Here is a 19,353-nt window from a genome sequence, read left to right as displayed (position 1 = left end):
TTAATGAATTTCCAGAAGAAAATGTGATCGACAGCAATTATTATTTTTGACTTTAAGAACAGTCAGCTTCCTGAGTTATTCGCCTACATGTTTGTAGCAGGGCATACTTGGGTGTTATAAGGAAAAGATACAAGCGATTAGGAATTATTCAGGCCTTCTTATCCATGGTGTATGTTTCACAAAAAAACATAATAATACGACCTACCTCGATATTTAATACACAGTTTTAGCTTTGAAACACTTAGATTATAAAGCCAGATAGTTGGTGTAAATAAATGGAAGACAGCGATCTTTTATACAATTCCAAGATTCTTTCTTACACAAACGAGGCTGTGTTTTCATTGTTACTTCTAATGTTTGCTATCTGGAGATCCACCAGAAGCACCATTCCCAGCTACAACATATTCAGGGGAAAGCTAAGAAGCCTTGGATCCATTTTCTCATTGACATCTATATTTTTTTCTAGCACTTGCATATGCATAATAGCGTATCTTAGTACCAAACTCGAGATAGACAAACCAAGTATAGAGCTTGTTGGAGGGCTTAATGAAAGTTATCCGATAATATACAAGGGCATCAAGGTTGACTTGGCGTATCTTCTGAACATTTCACTTATTGGTTCGAGGATTTTGAGGATGTCCTCTGTGTTTTTGCTGATCGGATTATGGGGGCCTTGTGCATATTCAGTATTCAATGGAGGCGATAGATCCTTTGACATATTTAAAACTAGTTCGGCTGGAACGAGGACCTTTGTAGCAAGGTCGATGTTCAATACATCCGTTGTCACATTTGCTAAGATGTATGCGATCCTAAGGGTACCTGCTCTTCTGTATTACTACTATAGCAGATCAAGGCTGATGGGGGAAAAGACAGCAGTTTTTTTAGAGTCGTTTCTCCTCGGGAGTGAAGTATACCTTTCCGTGGCATTGCTTTTAATACTCCGAACGAAACATAGCTTTCTATCTGAGTACAAGTCTCTTGACAGCACAAACCTGCTAAGTTTCTGCCTTATGCTTCATGGGTTTCTTACCTATACCATAAACACGGTTGCAATCCCGTTTGAGATGACTGACTTGCATTATCAGATCGAGCAAAGTCTAAGCTTTGGAGCCAGGCTGATACTTGATATGCTCCTAATATCTATGTTTTGCCCGATTAGAGACCAGCTATTCGACAACTTTTCGGACAGATATGAAAAGAATCTTGAGATAACAAGGGTTGCACGATTAGAAGACTCTGGGCCCATAGTCCAGGAGATCGAAAGTGTTATTGAATTTGAAGAAAAAGAAGTAGGCAAATAAACAAGCGGTTTTTACCTTATAGAAAATCCCAAATAATGTATGACTCTTAGGCTTTGGAATTACAGCATCTAAGCTGCCCCAACGCTTTTACAAACATGACCTCTTCCTTTCTGATGGCACTGAAGCATAGCTGTTTTTTGAAGTTCTGGCGTATTTTGTACTTATGGAGAATTATCGAATTTTGATAGCTACACTTGTGCATGCTACTTATCTTTTCTAAGGTACAGTATATCCTTACCGCATCTCTAAAGCATTCTTTACAAATTAGACAACCTTTGTATATGGCATTTTCATGTAGTTCGTTATCGAATGGAGACTCTACATCCATTGCCTCTATTATCTTACCGTCATCTTCGGACGATATAGATTCTTCCCTGGTTCCATCGCATGAGCTGCTATATAGATCGCTAGTTACAACCAGAAATCTGTTTTCATTCTGTGCGTCAACCTTGTATTCTCTACAGTTTGGCCCATTTGTGTTTTCCCGAGGGAATTCGCCATTGGAGACATTCTCCTTTTCATCTTCCTTTGGTTTATCATCTGAATGCTTTTGTATAGAAATGTTGTTTGACAGAAGGAAGAAACTTGTTACATTATCCTTGCTTTCCTGGTACCTTTGATGAAGCACTCTCTGCCTAGGTGTAAGCTTTGAAAGGTCGGTTTCTTCGTAGATTGATTTTGATAAAATACATTTTGAGGGACGCTCCTTTCTTTTAGCTCTTTTCTTGACTGGTTCTATCGCCTCTAAAGATATAGGAGATGAAAGAAACGATTTTACTTCGTTAGCCATTCTCTCCTTCCTGGGCCCTCAGATTATATTTAGTGTTGGAGGGAAGTCTTGATATTTGGCGGTATATTCTAGGGCAATCTCCCGGCTTTATTGTTTTATTTATGATCAAGTTGAAACCAGTAGTTTTGCAATTGCTATTGAAAACAACTGAGATCAGAAAATGAAGATGAACTCCGAAAGCAGTGTCACTGCGCTGGCAAGTATACAGAGTAAATACAAGTTTAGAGCGAAAACTCTTGAATACTCCACGTCTTTTTATCCTGATAGATTTACGATTCTTTATAAGGATAGAAAAGCAGGAGAAATCCTGTACGAAAATATCTTAAGAGTTGAGAAAAATAGAGAAGGCCTGAGGTTTGGGCTGAAAAACGGATCATGGATGAAGATACCATGCACGCCGGAGGAGAAAAAGAAAATATTCCGTATATTCAAAGCCAAAAGACTTGGAGGCATTTTGAGTGAAAACGATATAGTAGGGTTGGCACTTGTAGAATTTGCGGATTTGAAGTTTCTGGTTCCCCTTGGAAACGCCTGCTTTGCAGACTTCAAGAAGAACGTGATCAGAAGGATTGGAGGTCATTTTCTTCCATCTCAGAGTCTGGACTTTGTGAGCCTGGACCATTATAATGAGTTTTCTCTCTACATAAAGGACAAGGACTCTCTTGTGGCATTTGAAAATGATGACGACTTATTATGTAGTCTTTTGTATTTTGAGAAGAAGCTCAATGTAGTAGTCAAGCATGCACCCAAGGTGCCTTGAATGCGTACAGCTCCAAATGATTTGTTTGCTGTTACCGTTGCTAACCCATTAAATGGTTTATAGTTAGACTCTGTTTTATTGGTTCCAAATGGTTCGAGGTATAGACCTTCGTATCGTACTTCTTACAAATCATTGGTTCTTCGGAGAACAAAAGAAGAGGCTTCTGTATCCCAAGATGGAAAATAATGATCTATGCGAATTGAATGATCTGGATGATGATGTTATCCTTAACATATTGGAGAAGAGGTATGCTTCTGGAAGGATTTATACCAAATCCGGGCTAATATTTCTGGCTCTTAATCCATATGAAAACATTAACTCTCATGACATAAAGACTTTGCAGCCGTCTTCTGACTATTCTGGCAATGTACATGTCTATGATGTGGCGGAGGCATCGTATCAAGATTTATTTGTCCATGGAAATCAAACCATTGTAATTAGCGGGGAGTCCGGGTCTGGAAAAACAGAAAACACAAAACTAGTTATAAAGTACTTAGTAGAAAGAACAGCAAGCAATGCATCTATCGAGAGAAACATAGCAGCCGCCAATGCGATTTTGGAAGCATTTGGAAATGCACAGACTGTTCTCAATGATAACAGTTCGAGGTTTGGAAAAAGGATCAAGCTAATGTTTGATGGAAAAATAACCGGAGCTAGGTTTGAGACATATCTCCTCGAAAAGAGCAGGGTGACTCACCATGAAGCCGGAGAAAAGAACTTTCATATATTTTACCAATTTTGCGCCTTTAAGGACTTTAACTTGAAGAACGATTTCATTGACACTTCAAATCTACTAGGAGATAGAGAAAGCACTATGCGCCTGTCTGAAGAATATGAGGCAACATGTTCTGCAATGAAAAGCATAGGAATAACCTGTATAAAAGAGATTGAGAAATGCCTTTTAGGAATTCTATATTTAGGGTCTATTCAATTCAGCAGTGATGGGATTCTCAAGGTTGTGAGAAATGAGTGTTTTACTGAATTCTGCAAGCTTCACCACATCCAAGAAGACGTATTTGAGGAATCACTTGTTAGATTTTCGATAAAAGTCAAGGGAGAAACGATAGAGGTCTTCAACACTTTGAAGCAAGCCATCACAATAAGAAACTCTATGGCCAGGTTACTTTACTCGAACATATTCAACTATATTACAACATCCATAAACAGCTGCCTGAGTGGAAGCGGAGAGGTTTCTATCTCTGTTCTTGATATATTTGGATTTGAGGTTTTTGAAAACAACGGCCTTGATCAGCTTTGCATAAACTGGACAAATGAGAAGATACAGAGCGACTTTATTAGGAAGGTTTTCAGAGAGAAGCAGGAAATGTACAAGGAGGAAGGCATTGAGTGGAATGATGTCGAATTCTTTGACAATAACCAATGTATTCTTGACTTTGAAAAGCCCTGTGGGCTTATGGATCTAATAAGTGAGGAGAGCTTTAATGCATGGGGAAATACTAAAAACCTAAGCATGAAGATAAAAAACTATTTGAATGGAAATATCAGGACTAAGGCGGATGATAGGATAATAGTATCCCACTATGCAGGGAGCGTGGAGTACGATCTAAGGTCATTTTTAGATAAGAACAGAGAAAAAGGAAACCTAAGGATATTCAAGAATGATCTTATCATTGATGAAGAAAGCAAAGAGGATCTAGTTAAGTATTTCAAAGATTCCATGAATAGGTTACTCCATTCCATAAATGAAACTCAAGCAAAATATATAAAATGTATAAAGCCCAATGCTCACAAGAAGCCAAAAGTATTTGATAGATTATTAGTATCAAAACAGCTTGTAGAGTGTGGAATTTTGGAAACCATAAGGGTAAGTAAGCAATGTTTCCCACAGGAAATAAGGAAGGATGAGTTTGAAAGTCGCTATAAAATTCTTGAGCCTACGTTATTCGATATGGTCAATGTGAAAAAGGGGAAAACAAGGTACTTTATGAGCAACGAGACCCTAAATATCTTAGAAGCACGCAGGCTTCTATTTTATGCTGAGTGTTTTAGAAATATCAAGCACGCCTTGAGAGGCTATCTGAGTGGACGAGGTCCCGATAAAAAGCAAAGCATTACGTTTGTGAGTAGGGATATGAATGGAGACGTTCCACTTACGGATCATAATTCCATGGAGCTCCTAGTTGAAGGGGGCGAAGATATTGAAGAACTCCAAGATTCAAAAGAAGACACTGAGGAGCAAAGAAGCTACAAGGAGATAATACGAGATCTAGAACTCAAGATAGAACAATACAAAAGATTCTGTGAGGCGCCTTGTAGGAATTGCAAATCTCTTGAGCTGAAGTACAGGTTCCAGAGTGAAGCTCTAAAGAAAAAAAATATGGTTGAGTTGGAGCTCGAGAAATACAAAGCAAAGGTTGAGGATCTTGAAAGGCTTCTTTTAGAAAAAGAAGAGGACGACGACGATTCGCAGATGAGTGTGTCGTTTACCAATTCTTATAATGTGCTCAGCTGCCTGGTACAATTGTATTTGGAGTTTGTTCCTACGTTTTCGAACGAGGAAGTACCTAGACCTGAGGTTTTGAGTCTGGCGCATTCTGCATTTTACGCTGTGAATAAGCTTGGGAAGGATATAGTAGAAAGCTCAGTATGTATGATGAATGAGATTAGCCTTAAGTTACACATGTTTGAGAGAAACATACATAAGGTTTCCTTCATTCTATCCAATCTTATTGAATACGAAAGCATTCTCCGTGGGCAGGGAATCAATAATGTAAGCGAGGTCAAAAATCTCGTATCTGTTTTGTTCAAACATCTTTGTGAGCTTCAGAGAAGCTCTCTTCTTGAAGTCCTTCCCTATGCTGTCATAGAACACCAGCAGCTATCAAAATTCAAATGTAACGAAGGATACCTCAAAAAAATATTCAAACCTCCTCACATTTCCAAACTTATACGTCTCCTAGAATACTTTTATCACCAGATGTCCTACTATTACATCCCGGACACATATATTATGGAATCTGTCAATTATCTTCTCAAAACCATAAACGTTTCCGTCTTCAACGAGATCCTGGTTAAGAAAAACTTCCTTTCCTTCAACCGGGGAGTCCAGATAAATTACAACATAAATGAGATAGACAAGTTTTGCAGAAGCATAAATTATCTGGAGGGAATGTTTAATCTGTCCCACACCACATCAATAATAAGACTTATCAATCTTGTCGAGTCCCGAGCAACGGCAGATCTGATTTTAGATGAATGCTCTATTTTGAACTGTGTCCAGATAAATGAAATTGTGTCGAAACTCGACGCTGAGGCATCGTATTTCTTTGGAAACGACAATAGAAATGACAAGTTTATTTCAGATCCCACCGTAACACTACCCTCCTACACAGCTGTATCCCCACATTCCTTTATATGTCCTAGGTACCTGCCTTCAGAAAGCTTGTTATCTATTCTGAAGTCAATAAGGTAAGTAATATATAAATTTTTTACTCAACGATTCCTTTTGATCTTTCGCTTTTCATCAGGAGCAAATGCATTTTCTCGGGTATAAAACTCCTGAAGTATCTTAAAGCATCGGTCATCTGGCAGGTGTGTACTATTTACCCCAACACCACATATTGTTTCGCTTCCAAAGATTTCATTCTTGCATCCGTAGTACACTTCGACATTTTCCAATCTCCCAAGTATTCCCATGCACATAATGCATGGCTCACAAGTCACATAGAATATGCTGTTCGAGCAGTCTACATCTCTAATAGAAATTATTTCTGCATGATCAAGCGGCGATTTATTAGCATTCGTCATGTTATGGGACATGGATAGCACAGCCCCGTCTCTGACAACAACACATCCCACAGGAACTTCTAGCTTATTAAATGCCTTTGCTGCCTCGGCGAAGGCCATATTCATAAAAAACTCATGCCCCGTGGAATGAGTGGACATAACCAGGCCTTGAAAAGTCTCTAATAATATGCAAACCTGTAATAAACTTCAAAATTCCTTATATGTTTGTTTGAAAATAGACCCCAAAATGGATTGTTTGCGAAAACAAGCCGAGAGGATTCCTATTCTGGATGCGATCGAGAAGAGAATGAACATCAGGAAGGAATATGCTCTACTTGGAATAAGCTTTCTCTGTTTGGTAATTATCATGGCAACATCTCTCGGCCCTCTAGTAACATCTACTATTGGAATAATCATTCCACTTCAGGAAACCCTCGTTATATTGAGGCAGGTGAATCCAAAAAAGGAGGAGACAAAGCACATGATTGTGTTCTGGATGATTTTCGGGATTTTGTCGTCTTTAGATGCCTACTATAACACTATCATCGGATTCGTCCCCTTATGGTACACTATAAAGTTTTTTTTCCTCCTATGGGCAGGGCCTCTCAAGTTCAGAGGGGGAATAATCATCTATGACAATATACTGGTGCGAATTCCGGAGAGCTGGTACAGAGAGGAGGGTGGAATTGAAAACGCAGTAAAAAAGGCCACTGACGCTGTAAAGAGTGTTGCTGAAAACGAACTCAGCAAAAAGGATGTAATTGAAAACAGTAAGAAAACCGATTAAAATGTTTCAGCGATCTCTTTTGCTTGCTATAGTGATTCTCTTCTGAAACAGGTTTTCTGTTGAAGATATACCGGGTATATTTAGATCAAAGGATTTTTTCAAAAATACATGATTATCAATTGGACCAATGCGTTTAAGGTTTTAAGGGATACAAAGACAAAGGAACGTTTTATGCGAACAAGCTTAACTTTTGAGTATCTCGCCAGACAATCGAAATCGATGAGCTGTTCTTTGTGCTACAAATTGATGGATATTAATGATTTATTGTGTGAAGGATGCTTTCATAAGCTTCATCCTCCTCCAATAGACTTTAAGATCTCCATTGCCGTTGAATGTGCCAAGGTGCTGCGAAGAATAAGAGGAAACGAGACAAAGCCTTCTGAGCCTCCCAGCGAGGATGAAATCAAACTCCTTCAGCTTCTTAATATTCCCGAGAACTGCTCTCTGAGGGATCTAGCTGAAAAGATTTTTTCTTTGAAGTCTACACAACTAAGCTGTGGAGAGAGACTTATACTCAGCAATATAAAGCTGAAGATACAAGCAGAAACAGCAAATAAGTGGACTACAGTGAGGATAAAAACAATGATGGATCTCTTAGATGAGCAATTGAACATTGTAAAGCTAAAATATCTGGTCGGCCTAAGAAACCTAAGGTTTGATGATGTACTTTTGTTGAAGAAACATATAGTAGAAATCAGGAAGCACAAAGACTGCCTGGCCGAGATGCTAGGGAACAGATCAATCATATAACTTAGAAGAGAACCCTACGGCTTCTTTTTAATGCTCAAAAGATTTCTAACAATTTCGAAGCCTTCTAGTGCCTCTAGACTCTCTATTCTTCTGGGCGTATCAACATCAAATCCTAGATAAATTTTTTGGAATCCTATTATTTTCCATAAATAGACTTGTGCATATCCGTCCCACTCAGATGACTCCCCTATGATTCTGTCATACATTTCTCTTGGAACTATAGGTGTTCCCCATTTTTCCATTTCTTTGATTAGGCCAAAATATTTTTGAAAGTTGAGGCCATGGATCATCCTAATCACATCCTCCACTGTGTTTTCTTGCTTCCTCTTAATACTCTCCATGGCTAGTCTCAACGCTTCCCACTCTTCTTGTAGAGAATCTAGCTTTGCTGTGATTTTGTTGTTACTTCCCCTTAGATATTCTACCAGGTTTCCATTCAGCTTCTCCTTTTGATTCCAAAACAGCATGTCATATATCAGCGCAAGATACGATGACGGATATTTATCTAAAATCGAATTGGCCAACCTTGCAATATTCTGTGGATATGGAATATTCACAATAAACCTGAGGGCTCTGCATGCATCGTCCTCGTTTCTTATATAGTTTCTGAAGAGGAGACCCAGATGGAACTTGAAGTTTTGCTCGTGTTCTAAGATAAACATAATATTCATTTCGAGCTCCACAGAAAGCTGAGAAGACAGGATGTTTAAAGGTGTAGGCGTGAGCAGTGTCTGAAGAAGTTGCTTCGAGGAAAAATATGAAGCAAATGGAAAGTCAGGATATTCTGGGCTCGCACTTTTCGACATCTTCTTTGCCCTCTTCTTTTTATATTCATCAAAGTGTGGATTTGTAATCATCTCTCTTACAGTTGTGAATAAAAAATCCCGTGTGGTGAAGTTGGAATCCTCAAAAGCATCTCTTTTTGAATTGCTTTGTGCACAGAAAAACATCAAGAACATTAGACTGTTTGGATGATTGCTGAAATACCTTGATTTATCTTTGTACATAGAATACACCTCCTCGACCAAGTGATGCCGTAAAAGATTTATAATTAGCGTATCTATGTTCTCTTCATAGTCTAACATCATTCGGACTACAAAGAGTATGTTTGCATAGGCATCTTTAGTCAGCCTATCAAACTTGAACTTAATAAGATGCTTAAGACCGTTTACGACATCTTGCAGTGTGTAATTAGAAAGAAGACTTTCCAATACTTGTAGAGATGGATCGTGTAGTAAAATATAAAAAAGCGAATAGAACCCGGCCTTAGTATTTGCCTCTTTAGACATCCTCAGCTTTTTACAAAAATCGTCCTCATCAATCAGCTCTTTCAGCATTAGGGCAGAACGTTTTGGTAAAAAAACATCTCAAATGTTTATTATTAGCTACTCACAGTTCGATATCAACATTATAATAAATTCCATCATACATCCTGTGCATAGTTATCTTGCTAAAGTTCATGAATGTATCAATTGTCTCATGATTGAACACTAGGGACACAAGCACATCCCTGTCCAAGGTAAGGCAGAAAAGAAATTTTGAAAGCCTTCTTACTGCCCTGACCTGATCCTTATTTATGGAAAAGGGCTTGCTTAGACACTGTATAGACAGAAGCGCTTCAGAAGGGTCGTACATATTGGATCTTAACCTTTTTGCCAGGTCAAGCGGAGAAACAAACTCTTCGCTTTCTCCCATCAAAGAGGGGGTGAGTTTTTCAAGAAAGTATAAGCCCTGATAGCAGCGTCTCCCTCTTATCTTTCGCCCAGCCCTTCTTCAAGAAATTTATGGGCTGCTACCACATCAATCTCCCTGACATTACTTCTTTTTTCCTGGAACTCGACATTGAGATACTTATCTCCGCAATTTAGTAGCTCCTTTCTAAAAGTTGTTACTATAAACTGATTTTTGCATGTCATGCTCATTTCCCTTATCAACGCAGAAACCCTTTCCCTACTTTGCGAATCTAAGTTAGCATCAATTTCATCAAGTACATATAAAGGCGATGGACTTACTTTTTGCATACTAAATATCAGGCATAATGCCACTAAAGCCTTCTGTCCCCCACTGAGCAGATTTGTACTAGTGCCTTCCCCTACTCTAACGCCTATACCGGACTCGTACGAGTAAAGCTCTGCTGTGCCTCCATTCGTAAGCCTTGAATAGAACTCTGAAAACCCTTCCTTTACTATTTCTATAGCTTTTTTCATAGTGTCTTCCTTTCTAGAGTCTAACTCCGCCATAAAATCAAGTATACACTTCTTGTCGTACTTCATATCTTCTAACTTTTTCCTCATAGAATCTTTCTGCCCTATATAGCTTTCCCATTGAGATACTGCGGTTCTGTTAACTAGCGAAAGCCCTCGGATCCTTTCGTTGATCCTAGCTATCTCCTCCATTATTTCTTCTTTCCCCTTGTCAGGAAATAGCCTTTCTAAATTCTTGAAATCAGAGACGCCTATCTTCTCACACAATTCGTTTCTTTTGTTTATCAGCATGTGTTTTCTCCTCATCAGCTTTTCCATTTCAATATTTATCTTCTTGGGCCTTGCAAATAGCCCCATGTTGTCCTCGTTGAACATCATTTCCTTAGCAACCCTTCTCCTATCTTTTAATTCTAAGATCTTCTTGTCAATTTCAATTGCCTCTTTATACATCTTAGACTTTTCCAATTCTTCCTTAAGGTGTCCCATACTGTCATTCACCCTCTTTATCTCAATTCTGGCTTCCTTTATTCTCATATCAACTTTCTTGATTTCTCCAGCGATCCATATGCTTTTGAGCAGTGAATCCTTTTCCTCTTCTCTTAATCTTCGGAGTCTTCCACTAATCTTGTCTCTATCAAGCCCATCCTTGATAATCTTCTCTAGTATTTCTATCTTTTCTTGGAGAAATAAGACGCCAGATTTCAGGCTCTCATGGTACCTGGATCCATCTCCAGATTCCTCCCTATACATCCTTGCCTCTTCAATTTCTCCGCTTATCTTCCTGAGGTCATGCTGTATTCGGGCAATTTCTCCTTTCATTCTTCTCGCTTCCTTGCAAATCTTCTTGTATTCCTGGAATGCCATGTTTCTTCTTTCGTATCCGCCGGTTATAGGCCCTTCTCTGGTCACTATTTCTCCGGAAAGCGTAACAACATTAATCCCATACTTCTTGGATGAGTAAAGTGCCTGCTTCAAGTCCGGGCAAAGATAGAAGCTTCTTGTAATGTATCCAAGAAGAGCCTTATATTTATGATTGCATTTCAACTGCGATGTCAACGAAATAACATTTGGATCCTTCACCTCGTCCTCCTCCTTATACTTAATTCTATTGAGCGGCATGAAAGTTATTCTTGATCTTAAATCCTTCATCTTTCTTAATACATTCGATGCTACTTCCTCATTCTCAACAACTATATTGAATAGGGCATTTCCCACAACCGCCTCGAAGGCACTTGCTAACTCATTGGGAACACTTATCAAGTCATATACATATCCCAGAACCCCCTTTTCGCACTTTATCTGCCTATATGCATCTACCCCACCATTACCCATCACAATAAGTCTATCTTCCTGCGACTTAATGACTTCTGCTATTGACTCTTCAGAAAGTTTAAGTCTTCTTTCCTCCCTCCATAGATACTTTCTCTTTTCAATGAGCTCCTCAAGATTCTTCCTTTCCTCAGCCTTCACTGCCTTAGAACTCTCAGGTCCATCAAAAGCTTTTAGTCTTTCTATTTTTTGCTTCAAAGCCTCTCTAGCTGCCTCTATTTCCTCAGGCCTCACCTCTCTATTGCCTAAAGTCTCGAGAAACCCCACCAGATATTTTATGTACCCTGACTTCACAAAGTTCTCCTTCTCGTCCCTTCTAAGATTCATCAGATTCCTCTTCTCAGTTTTTTCAATCTCACAAAAATCGCTTCTTTTCTTTTCAATCTTTCTCATCTCCTCTTCAATCTCACATTCCTTTTCCTTATACTTCTCATCAGCATACAGCTCCTTTCTCCTACTAATAAGGCCTACTAGCCTATTCTCTATTTCCCTAATCTCACATCCATAGTCCTCATGTTCCTCAGAACTTTCCTCAAGGTCATTAGATACAAGGCTCTCAATACTCGAGATTTCCTTGTTAATCTCTCCAACCTCCCTCTCAATATATCCATACTCAAGCCTTCTCTTCTCCTTCTTTAACTCCAAACATAATTCCGCCTCCCTCTTGTCGTTTTCGAATCCTCTTAGCTTTTCTTCAATCTTATCCAATAATAGCTCAATTTTGTTTTCGCCTATCCTCGTCTCCTCAAGCATAGACATGCTATTCTCCCTATCTCTTTCATATCCAGACACTCCTGCAACATCTTTCATCAATTCGTATCTTTTTTTGTCACTAAGAATTGCAAACTCAGATACCTCTTCTTGTAAAACAATAAAGTATGGACTATCTGTCGTGAACCCACGGCTTTGGAGTAATCCCGCAATTTCCTCTTTCGACATAACCTTTCCATCTAGCATGTACTCATCTCTTTTGATTCCCACAACTCTTCTGACACTAAGCCCCTTCTCCTCAAACTCCCTTGTCTCATCGTGAAATACAATCTCAACACTTGCCTCCTCCTCACTGGCCCTAATCCCTTCGTGGATAAGCTCCATTCTTGACTCGCAGCTATACTTCTCTCCGCACAATACAAAACGGATTGCAGATACAATACTGCTTTTCCCACTCCCATTTCGTCCAACAACAATGTTAACACCCTCTGATAATGGTATCAATGTCTCATCCTTAAAGCTTTTGAAGTTTTTCAGCCTTATCTGCTTGATGTGCATTAAACCTAAGGGGATCGTTTCCAATAATCTAAACGGATTGTATTCCCTTAAAACCAAAAGAACATTTCTCTATACAATTTAATCTTACAACAATCTATTTGTATTCATTTCTCCTCCAGTTTTGCTTTGAGTTTTATATTCTCTTGCTCATATCTCTCACATTTATCTTCGACATCGTGAAGCATTTCCTCAACCTTTTTGACATACCCCTCGCGATATTCCTTGAGGTCGGATTCTAAGGATGAGCATGCTTTCATAAGATTGACCTTCTGCACATAAAGCTCATTTCTTTCCTCTTGAAGAGAATTAAGCCTTTCGCTGGCCTCTATTTTCATCATCTCCTGAGCCTTTATGGCCTCGTTTTGAACAACCAGGAAGTCAAAGTATGTTTCCTCCCTTTTGTTCACTTCTACGGGCTTTTCTAGCCTTTTACTATCAAAGACATCACCTAGTTTTTCTAAATTCGACCTTATTGATATAAACTTAACCCATTCTTCCAAATTACTGCCTCCAGTTTGCCTCTGAAGAAATGCAGGGACAGAAGCTATGTCTGCACCCTCGTAGCAAAGCAAGAGATCAACCATCTGATCAAACACTAGGGGATAGTCACATACGAAAGACTTCCAAAATGCTGGACGTGTACTATTTTTTTCATCTCCACTTGTCCCACCATCTGTCTTTGACTCTTCAGCCATTGAGAACACACTACAAAAGTTATGAGACTCCATTAGCGAATAAACAAAGCGGTATACGGCCCTTGGAGAGGTATATGGTAATTCCAGAAAATGCATTATGAACAATGCAAGTAGCCTGAAATCAGATATCATCGGGAAATCTCTCTCTAGGTTCTTTATAATGTTGAACATGTCTTCCTGGCTGTTGCCTTCTACATCCCTGCATAGGTCCAATATGAACTTCACTAGGTCTCTGTCTTCCATCTTTCCATGTTCATTTTCTTGGAGCTTATCACTCGAGCCACCGCTTGGATCAGGAAGCCCTACCGGCTTTAGCTCTATGCATTTCTCCCTTGATCCTATGCATTTTGTCCATACCGAAAACCTCAGGTCTCGGTTTATCGTGTGTATTTTCTTCCTGACCTCTTTCCTGTTAGGTTCTTTTTCTGAAAGAAAATAAGCCCAGAATTCAAACTCTGCAAGCACTTTTGAGGTACACGTTGTATTACAATGTTTTCTATTACATATCGGCTTTTTGTATGTCTTAGAAGGAAAAAGTGCTTCGTCGGCATATCTGGGCGTACTAGACCCAAGAATCAGACTGTCCAGGAATTCCATATAGATCACCTTCTTGTAAATACATTGATATATTATTTATTTCTATAAAAAGGAGCTGGTTGTCCAAGAGCCTGTTCTATTGGGCAATGTACTCTCAGATGAAGCTACGGATATAATTGGACTCCAAAGAACAAATGAATGGTATCGATCCAGGTTGTAATGTATTGTTTATTTCAAAAGTTCTCTCCTTCGAATATGTTTCCATGAATAACCATTTTCTGTATCTCATCCTTTCTGTTGGCACTTTCCAGAACTTTTTCTTCAACCGTTCCTCTTGTTATGAGCCTGTACACAGTTACATCTCTTGTTTGCCCTAACCTATGCGCTCTATCCATTGCCTGCTGATCTGCAGTGGGATTCCAGTCGCTATCATAAAAGATAACAGTATCTGCTGCTGTTAGGTTTATCCCCAACCCTCCAGCACGCGTGCTCAATAAGAAGATAAACTTATCACTTGTTTGCCAATCTCTAATAACCTCTGCCCTGGCTGATGCCTTCAGACTACCATCAAGCCTGAGATAGGTATACCCCTTTCTCACAAGATAGTCTTCTATGAGATCTATCATCCTTGTCATCTGAAAGTAAATCAATAATCTATGCCCTTCTGCTCTAAGTCGCGGAAGTAGCTCATCTAGAACAATCATCTTCCCACTATCTCCGATGAACGTATTCAGCGGGGGAACATGAATGGTTGCATTGAGTGGAATATACATATTTTCCAATTCTATTGCTGGAAGCTCGACCTCATTTGAAAGCAACCTAGGAGCAGTTGCCACAACAGGACTTATACAGCAAACATATCTCCTCAGGTAATAGATCTCTTCGTCTATTGACATTCTTAGTTTCTTTACCAAATATCCATGGTCTATACTTTCTCTATTCTTTAAAATGATCCTTCCAGCTTCCTCAACACTTCTAAAAACGGGACTTCCATACTTGAAGTCTAGACTTTCCCTTAGATACCATCCCCAAAATCCATTTCTACAGGCAATTTTGCGTAAGTGGCTGATTCTTTCCGCCAGCTCCCGCTCCCTTCTACGAAACACTTCAAGTGCATCTTTTGCAATAAGACTGGGAATCTTGATGTCCATCTTACTCCTTCCAAACGAGACTACATCTCCCATCCCATCATTGACTTCAAGACTCAGCCCGCAAGTAGGTTCCAGCTTCTTGAACAGGTCAGGATGGTTGCAAACCTTCTTCAGTTGCATGAGTAAATTCTCCATCTCCATACTTGAACAAGATCTTGTAATCTCCTTATACAATACCTTTTGCCTGTAGCTCAGATTGCAATACAAGTCGATTTGTGTCTTTTGCCCTAGCTCATGAATAACGTCAGATTTGTGCCTTCGAAGCATAAAAGGCTTCAAAATTGTATGAAGTCTTTGCAGGGACTTCTCATCAACTGTTTTCTTCATTGTTGCTGAGGTCTCTATTTCCTTGCTAAACCAATCACTGAACTCGCTGAGAGAATCAAACAGAGTGGGCATTATGAAGTGAAGAAGAGCCCATAGCTCCTGCATAGAGTTCTGTATTGGGGTACCCGTTAAAAGAAGCCTATTTCTCGCCCTAAAGCTCAGAAGAGTCTTCCATCTTCGGGACATACTGCTTTTGATCGCCTGTGCTTCATCAAGAATCATGTACTGCCATTTTATTTTCTTTAGCATCTTTTCATCACTAACAGCTGTTTGGTATGTGGTGATCACGACATCAGAATTCTTGAATTGCTTCTTTAGCTCTTTTCTTTCATTCGGAGACCCAGAAAACCTACACACTTTGAAACAGGGAAGAAACCTTGAAAACTCCTGAGCCCAGTTATCAAGTGTTGACGAAATAGTTACTACAAGAAAGGGTCCTGGAATCTCCTCTGTTTCGTAAAGGTAGGCCAGCAAAGAGATCGACTGAACGGTTTTGCCCAGTCCCATGTCATCTGCAAGGATCCCGTTGATTCCCTTGTCATACAAACTCACAAGCCAGTTTAACCCCTTGATCTGATACTCTTTTAAAGTACACCTTAGTATTTTTGGCTGGGGTACATACCGTGTTGTTGTCTCTCCTCCATCCTTGAATTTCTTTCCAGATCTTGGCGGCCCAAACTCCTTCAGCTTTTCTTTTTGAAGCATAGCTGCCTCATATCCCTTCATCTTGTTATATTCTTCAGCTCCAGACCCCTCTACTTCCTCGATGTCTGGAAGACTGCATTTGTTTTTTTTCAGTATGAAATGAGAGAAGAGCTCCGTCTGGCTTAAAAGATATTCAAACTTTCTCTTCTGCCTTAGCTCTTCTTTTTCTTCCATTTCTTTCTTCTTCCTTTCCATTTCCTCCTTCTCTGCCTTCTTAGATCTGTCCTTTATATTTCTTTCAGCCTTCTTGATGTGCCCAAACAACTCTCTGTAGATCCTTTTTGACTTTAGTATGGGATTGATCCTGGATGTCTTCGAGAGCCCTCTTCTCAGTTCTCTAGCACATATTATGCTGATCTTTCTGCAAAATGCTATACGCCCAGATTCATATCCCATAATTGCAGAATGAACCTTTCTAATATTCTTCATGGCTGCCATCCACTCTAAGGTTCTTTCGGAATCAGTATCCCCCTCATTATTCCGGCTTCTTATCTCATTCACAATATGGTTTATCTTTTCTTTTGCTAAAAAGCGGAGATGCTTTACCTCTGGATAATCGAGCAGAGACTCGGGGATGTCCATAACATATTTGAAAACGTGCCTTGTCCCGCTCGTTATTCTGCTTACATCTAGAGCTTCTCCGTGTCTTTCATAAACTCTCTTAATGTCCTCTAGATCTTCCTCTCTCATTTTGAGGGCTTTTCGACATATCTTCATTTACTCAACCATTACCTTAGCTCTCTTCACCCATTCTGGGCCCCAGGACAAAGATCTGCTTGTGAAACAAAGGAATTAAAAACAACAAGGTAGTACAAAGAAATAAACAAAGATGATGATCATAATGGTTCTGCTGCAGCTATGTATGTCCAAAGTAGTTGTCATCGATGATCTCGGGGTTACTGAAAAGCGGGGCCAGGATCCGGACATGGCCAGAAAAGTTATGAATGTCCTTGGAGGAGCTATAAAAAATAGCAAAGATACGGTGCTTCTTTCCAACAGCAAAGGAACAAAAAGAATAGCTGGGGACAGCGAAAGTGGGCTTTCAAAGTACAATGGTATGGGTCAGGACGAGTCAAAGCCGTCTGATAAAACAAATGACGGTGAAAGCAAAAAGGATGATAGCGGAGGCCATTCGATGTCAGGCCTTCCAAAGCCAGAATATACTGGAAGGCCGATACGGAATCTGGCGGGCGAGGACATGATGCCAGAGATAAAGAGAGGCTACCAGGAGGATTCTTTACTGAATCCACTACACATTAGAAGCTTATTTGGCGGGAACAATCAGGAGATGCTTGGTAAGAATATATACGAAGGGTCTGGAATGCAAAATTATGCTCCAAAGGACATTTTGATGGGATATAGATCGGATCAAAGCAAATATACCCCGTTTTCTCTTGGAGGCGGAGATTCTTTTACAGATGTTCCTAGATATGGCGGAGCACCACTAGAAGATGGGATGGGATTTGGTATCGCAGGGAATGGCGGACCATCTGACGAGTTGAGAGCAAAAAGATCGTTTATAGCTTTAAAGATGGCACAGAGCAAACAGAAAGAGAGCATTCTGCAAAATAGTATCGATAAACTGTTGCAGGATATAGACCAAATTGCCGAGAAGATACAGGATACACAGAAAATGAAGGACGGAATGATGTCAAGGCTACATACAAAGAAAAACCATTTGAGGAACTTGCAAGCCAACATAAAGGAAGTTGAGGTTCAAAGGCGCAGGACATTGGCTCTAATAAGACTATCTAGAAACGAACTTTTAAAGCTCTCGAAGATGATGGATGACCAAAGGTCAAAGCTCGCACTTCTTGAGGATGAGGAAAAGATATTTTCGGACAGAATAAAAAAATATGACGAAGAGTATGACATAGGCAACAGGGAGCTTCAGCTCGATGAAACTCGGTCTCAGGAGATAAAGAGAAATATAGAGGAACTAGAAAGGTTGTATAATGTTCTGAAGATAAGGAACAACGAACTATTGAACGAAAGAAACAAGGAAAGTGCGATCCGAAACAGGTTAGAGCTAGAGACGGAAAGACTTGACAGAAACACTATAGATTTTATTTAAGCATGGCTGAGGATGTTTTACGATAAGTCCGCTCTCTCATAATTAGTTATTGTGTTTTTGAGCTATTAAAAGTTTTTTATGGAATCCATTGGCTGTTAGATGCTAGGAAGTCTAAGAGTAAGAGTTTTCGTATGTGCCATCGAAATCACTGAGAGCATAATCAACAGTGCATATGCCATAAAGACGGTTCTTTTTATATTGGAGATTCTCAAGCAAGCTTGTGTGCTTGCCTGGAAAGCTTTATGTATATGGAGTGGTGGGCCTTATAGCCATGGTCATCCAACTGGAAGCAATCAAAGGAGTAAGCTTGGCATCTTTAAGGACATGAATATTGCATTTATTTGCGATGGAAACAGAAGATATATGAAGAAGTTTGGGCAGAAAGATAGATTTAAAAAGGATAAAGGTCTTCATAAGATATACGAATTCATCAACTTTGGGTATTTCTATGGTTTTAAGGAGATTTCCTTTTTCTGCTTTGCATTGAACAACCTTAAGAGGTCTCCCGATGAAGTAAACGGAATAATGGAGATCGTCAAAAGAAAGACAAAAGAGCCCAAAGAAATAAGCATCATGCCGAGATTCCGTGTATATGGAAGGTTGGATCTCCTTGAAAAGGATGTTAGAGATAGACTTGTGGACTTGGAGAGAGAGTCTAAAAGCAACACCGATATAACTGTAAACATCTTTTTCGCATACTCCTCGGAAGATGAAATTAATAATGGGATTCAGTTTGACAGCCGTGTCGACATACTCATAAGAACGGGAGATACAAGAAGATTAAGTAACTTCATGATTCGCCAGGTTGCAAAGGGGACGTCTGTGTTTTTTGCAAAGCCCATGTGGCCCGAGCTTACAACTGCACACCTCTTCTTGATACTTTTAAAGCATAAGCTGGAAGATAAATATTTATTGAATTGATAATGT

At 39.5% G+C, this 19,353-nt stretch overlaps 14 protein-coding genes across 14 annotated transcripts; 7 read left to right on the top strand and 7 right to left on the bottom strand.

Annotated features, from left to right (window-relative positions):
• Positions 1 to 275: 275 nt before the first annotated feature.
• Positions 276 to 1,301, top strand: EHEL_092050 (uncharacterized protein; the record flags this gene model as incomplete). Its single annotated transcript, XM_003888029.1, has 1 exon — positions 276 to 1,301. One exon carries the CDS (start codon positions 276 to 278, stop codon positions 1,299 to 1,301), a length of 1,026 nt encoding a protein of 341 aa, XP_003888078.1.
• A 46-nt stretch (positions 1,302 to 1,347) lies between these two features.
• EHEL_092040 (uncharacterized protein) lies at positions 1,348 to 2,091 on the bottom strand (the record flags this gene model as incomplete). The annotated part of the gene is made up of 1 exon (XM_003888028.1): positions 1,348 to 2,091. The coding sequence occupies one exon, from the start codon at positions 2,089 to 2,091 to the stop codon at positions 1,348 to 1,350; it is 744 nt and encodes a 247-aa protein (XP_003888077.1).
• Positions 2,092 to 2,257: 166 nt separating this feature from the next.
• On the top strand, positions 2,258 to 2,851 carry EHEL_092030 (uncharacterized protein; the record flags this gene model as incomplete). Its single annotated transcript, XM_003888027.1, has 1 exon — positions 2,258 to 2,851. The coding sequence occupies one exon, from the start codon at positions 2,258 to 2,260 to the stop codon at positions 2,849 to 2,851; it is 594 nt and encodes a 197-aa protein (XP_003888076.1).
• A 175-nt stretch (positions 2,852 to 3,026) lies between these two features.
• On the top strand, positions 3,027 to 6,284 carry EHEL_092020 (myosin heavy chain; the record flags this gene model as incomplete). The annotated part of the gene is made up of 1 exon (XM_003888026.1): positions 3,027 to 6,284. The coding sequence occupies one exon, from the start codon at positions 3,027 to 3,029 to the stop codon at positions 6,282 to 6,284; it is 3,258 nt and encodes a 1,085-aa protein (XP_003888075.1).
• A 20-nt stretch (positions 6,285 to 6,304) lies between these two features.
• Positions 6,305 to 6,757, bottom strand: EHEL_092010 (deoxycytidylate deaminase; the record flags this gene model as incomplete). Its single annotated transcript, XM_003888025.1, has 1 exon — positions 6,305 to 6,757. The coding sequence occupies one exon, from the start codon at positions 6,755 to 6,757 to the stop codon at positions 6,305 to 6,307; it is 453 nt and encodes a 150-aa protein (XP_003888074.1).
• Positions 6,758 to 6,845: 88 nt separating this feature from the next.
• Positions 6,846 to 7,385, top strand: EHEL_092000 (membrane traffic protein; the record flags this gene model as incomplete). The annotated part of the gene is made up of 1 exon (XM_003888024.1): positions 6,846 to 7,385. The coding sequence occupies one exon, from the start codon at positions 6,846 to 6,848 to the stop codon at positions 7,383 to 7,385; it is 540 nt and encodes a 179-aa protein (XP_003888073.1).
• A 108-nt stretch (positions 7,386 to 7,493) lies between these two features.
• On the top strand, positions 7,494 to 8,135 carry EHEL_091990 (uncharacterized protein; the record flags this gene model as incomplete). The annotated part of the gene is made up of 1 exon (XM_003888023.1): positions 7,494 to 8,135. One exon carries the CDS (start codon positions 7,494 to 7,496, stop codon positions 8,133 to 8,135), a length of 642 nt encoding a protein of 213 aa, XP_003888072.1.
• A 14-nt stretch (positions 8,136 to 8,149) lies between these two features.
• Positions 8,150 to 9,472, bottom strand: EHEL_091980 (uncharacterized protein; the record flags this gene model as incomplete). The annotated part of the gene is made up of 1 exon (XM_003888022.1): positions 8,150 to 9,472. The coding sequence occupies one exon, from the start codon at positions 9,470 to 9,472 to the stop codon at positions 8,150 to 8,152; it is 1,323 nt and encodes a 440-aa protein (XP_003888071.1).
• A 52-nt stretch (positions 9,473 to 9,524) lies between these two features.
• Positions 9,525 to 9,830, bottom strand: EHEL_091970 (uncharacterized protein; the record flags this gene model as incomplete). The annotated part of the gene is made up of 1 exon (XM_003888021.1): positions 9,525 to 9,830. One exon carries the CDS (start codon positions 9,828 to 9,830, stop codon positions 9,525 to 9,527), a length of 306 nt encoding a protein of 101 aa, XP_003888070.1.
• Positions 9,831 to 9,886: 56 nt separating this feature from the next.
• EHEL_091960 (structural maintenance of chromosomes protein) lies at positions 9,887 to 12,937 on the bottom strand (the record flags this gene model as incomplete). Its single annotated transcript, XM_003888020.1, has 1 exon — positions 9,887 to 12,937. One exon carries the CDS (start codon positions 12,935 to 12,937, stop codon positions 9,887 to 9,889), a length of 3,051 nt encoding a protein of 1,016 aa, XP_003888069.1.
• A 104-nt stretch (positions 12,938 to 13,041) lies between these two features.
• On the bottom strand, positions 13,042 to 14,229 carry EHEL_091950 (uncharacterized protein; the record flags this gene model as incomplete). The annotated part of the gene is made up of 1 exon (XM_003888019.1): positions 13,042 to 14,229. The coding sequence occupies one exon, from the start codon at positions 14,227 to 14,229 to the stop codon at positions 13,042 to 13,044; it is 1,188 nt and encodes a 395-aa protein (XP_003888068.1).
• A 173-nt stretch (positions 14,230 to 14,402) lies between these two features.
• On the bottom strand, positions 14,403 to 17,042 carry EHEL_091940 (DNA/RNA helicase; the record flags this gene model as incomplete). The annotated part of the gene is made up of 1 exon (XM_003888018.1): positions 14,403 to 17,042. The coding sequence occupies one exon, from the start codon at positions 17,040 to 17,042 to the stop codon at positions 14,403 to 14,405; it is 2,640 nt and encodes an 879-aa protein (XP_003888067.1).
• Positions 17,043 to 17,181: 139 nt separating this feature from the next.
• EHEL_091930 (uncharacterized protein) lies at positions 17,182 to 18,426 on the top strand (the record flags this gene model as incomplete). The annotated part of the gene is made up of 1 exon (XM_003888017.1): positions 17,182 to 18,426. One exon carries the CDS (start codon positions 17,182 to 17,184, stop codon positions 18,424 to 18,426), a length of 1,245 nt encoding a protein of 414 aa, XP_003888066.1.
• Positions 18,427 to 18,525: 99 nt separating this feature from the next.
• EHEL_091920 (undecaprenyl pyrophosphate synthase) lies at positions 18,526 to 19,347 on the top strand (the record flags this gene model as incomplete). Its single annotated transcript, XM_003888016.1, has 1 exon — positions 18,526 to 19,347. The coding sequence occupies one exon, from the start codon at positions 18,526 to 18,528 to the stop codon at positions 19,345 to 19,347; it is 822 nt and encodes a 273-aa protein (XP_003888065.1).
• Positions 19,348 to 19,353: the final 6 nt, after the last annotated feature.

Source organism: Encephalitozoon hellem, chromosome IX (assembly GCF_000277815.2).
Source record: "Encephalitozoon hellem ATCC 50504 chromosome IX, complete sequence".
Lineage (NCBI taxonomy): Eukaryota > Fungi > Microsporidia > Unikaryonidae > Encephalitozoon > Encephalitozoon hellem.
This window is presented reverse-complemented; position numbering and strand designations above follow the sequence as displayed.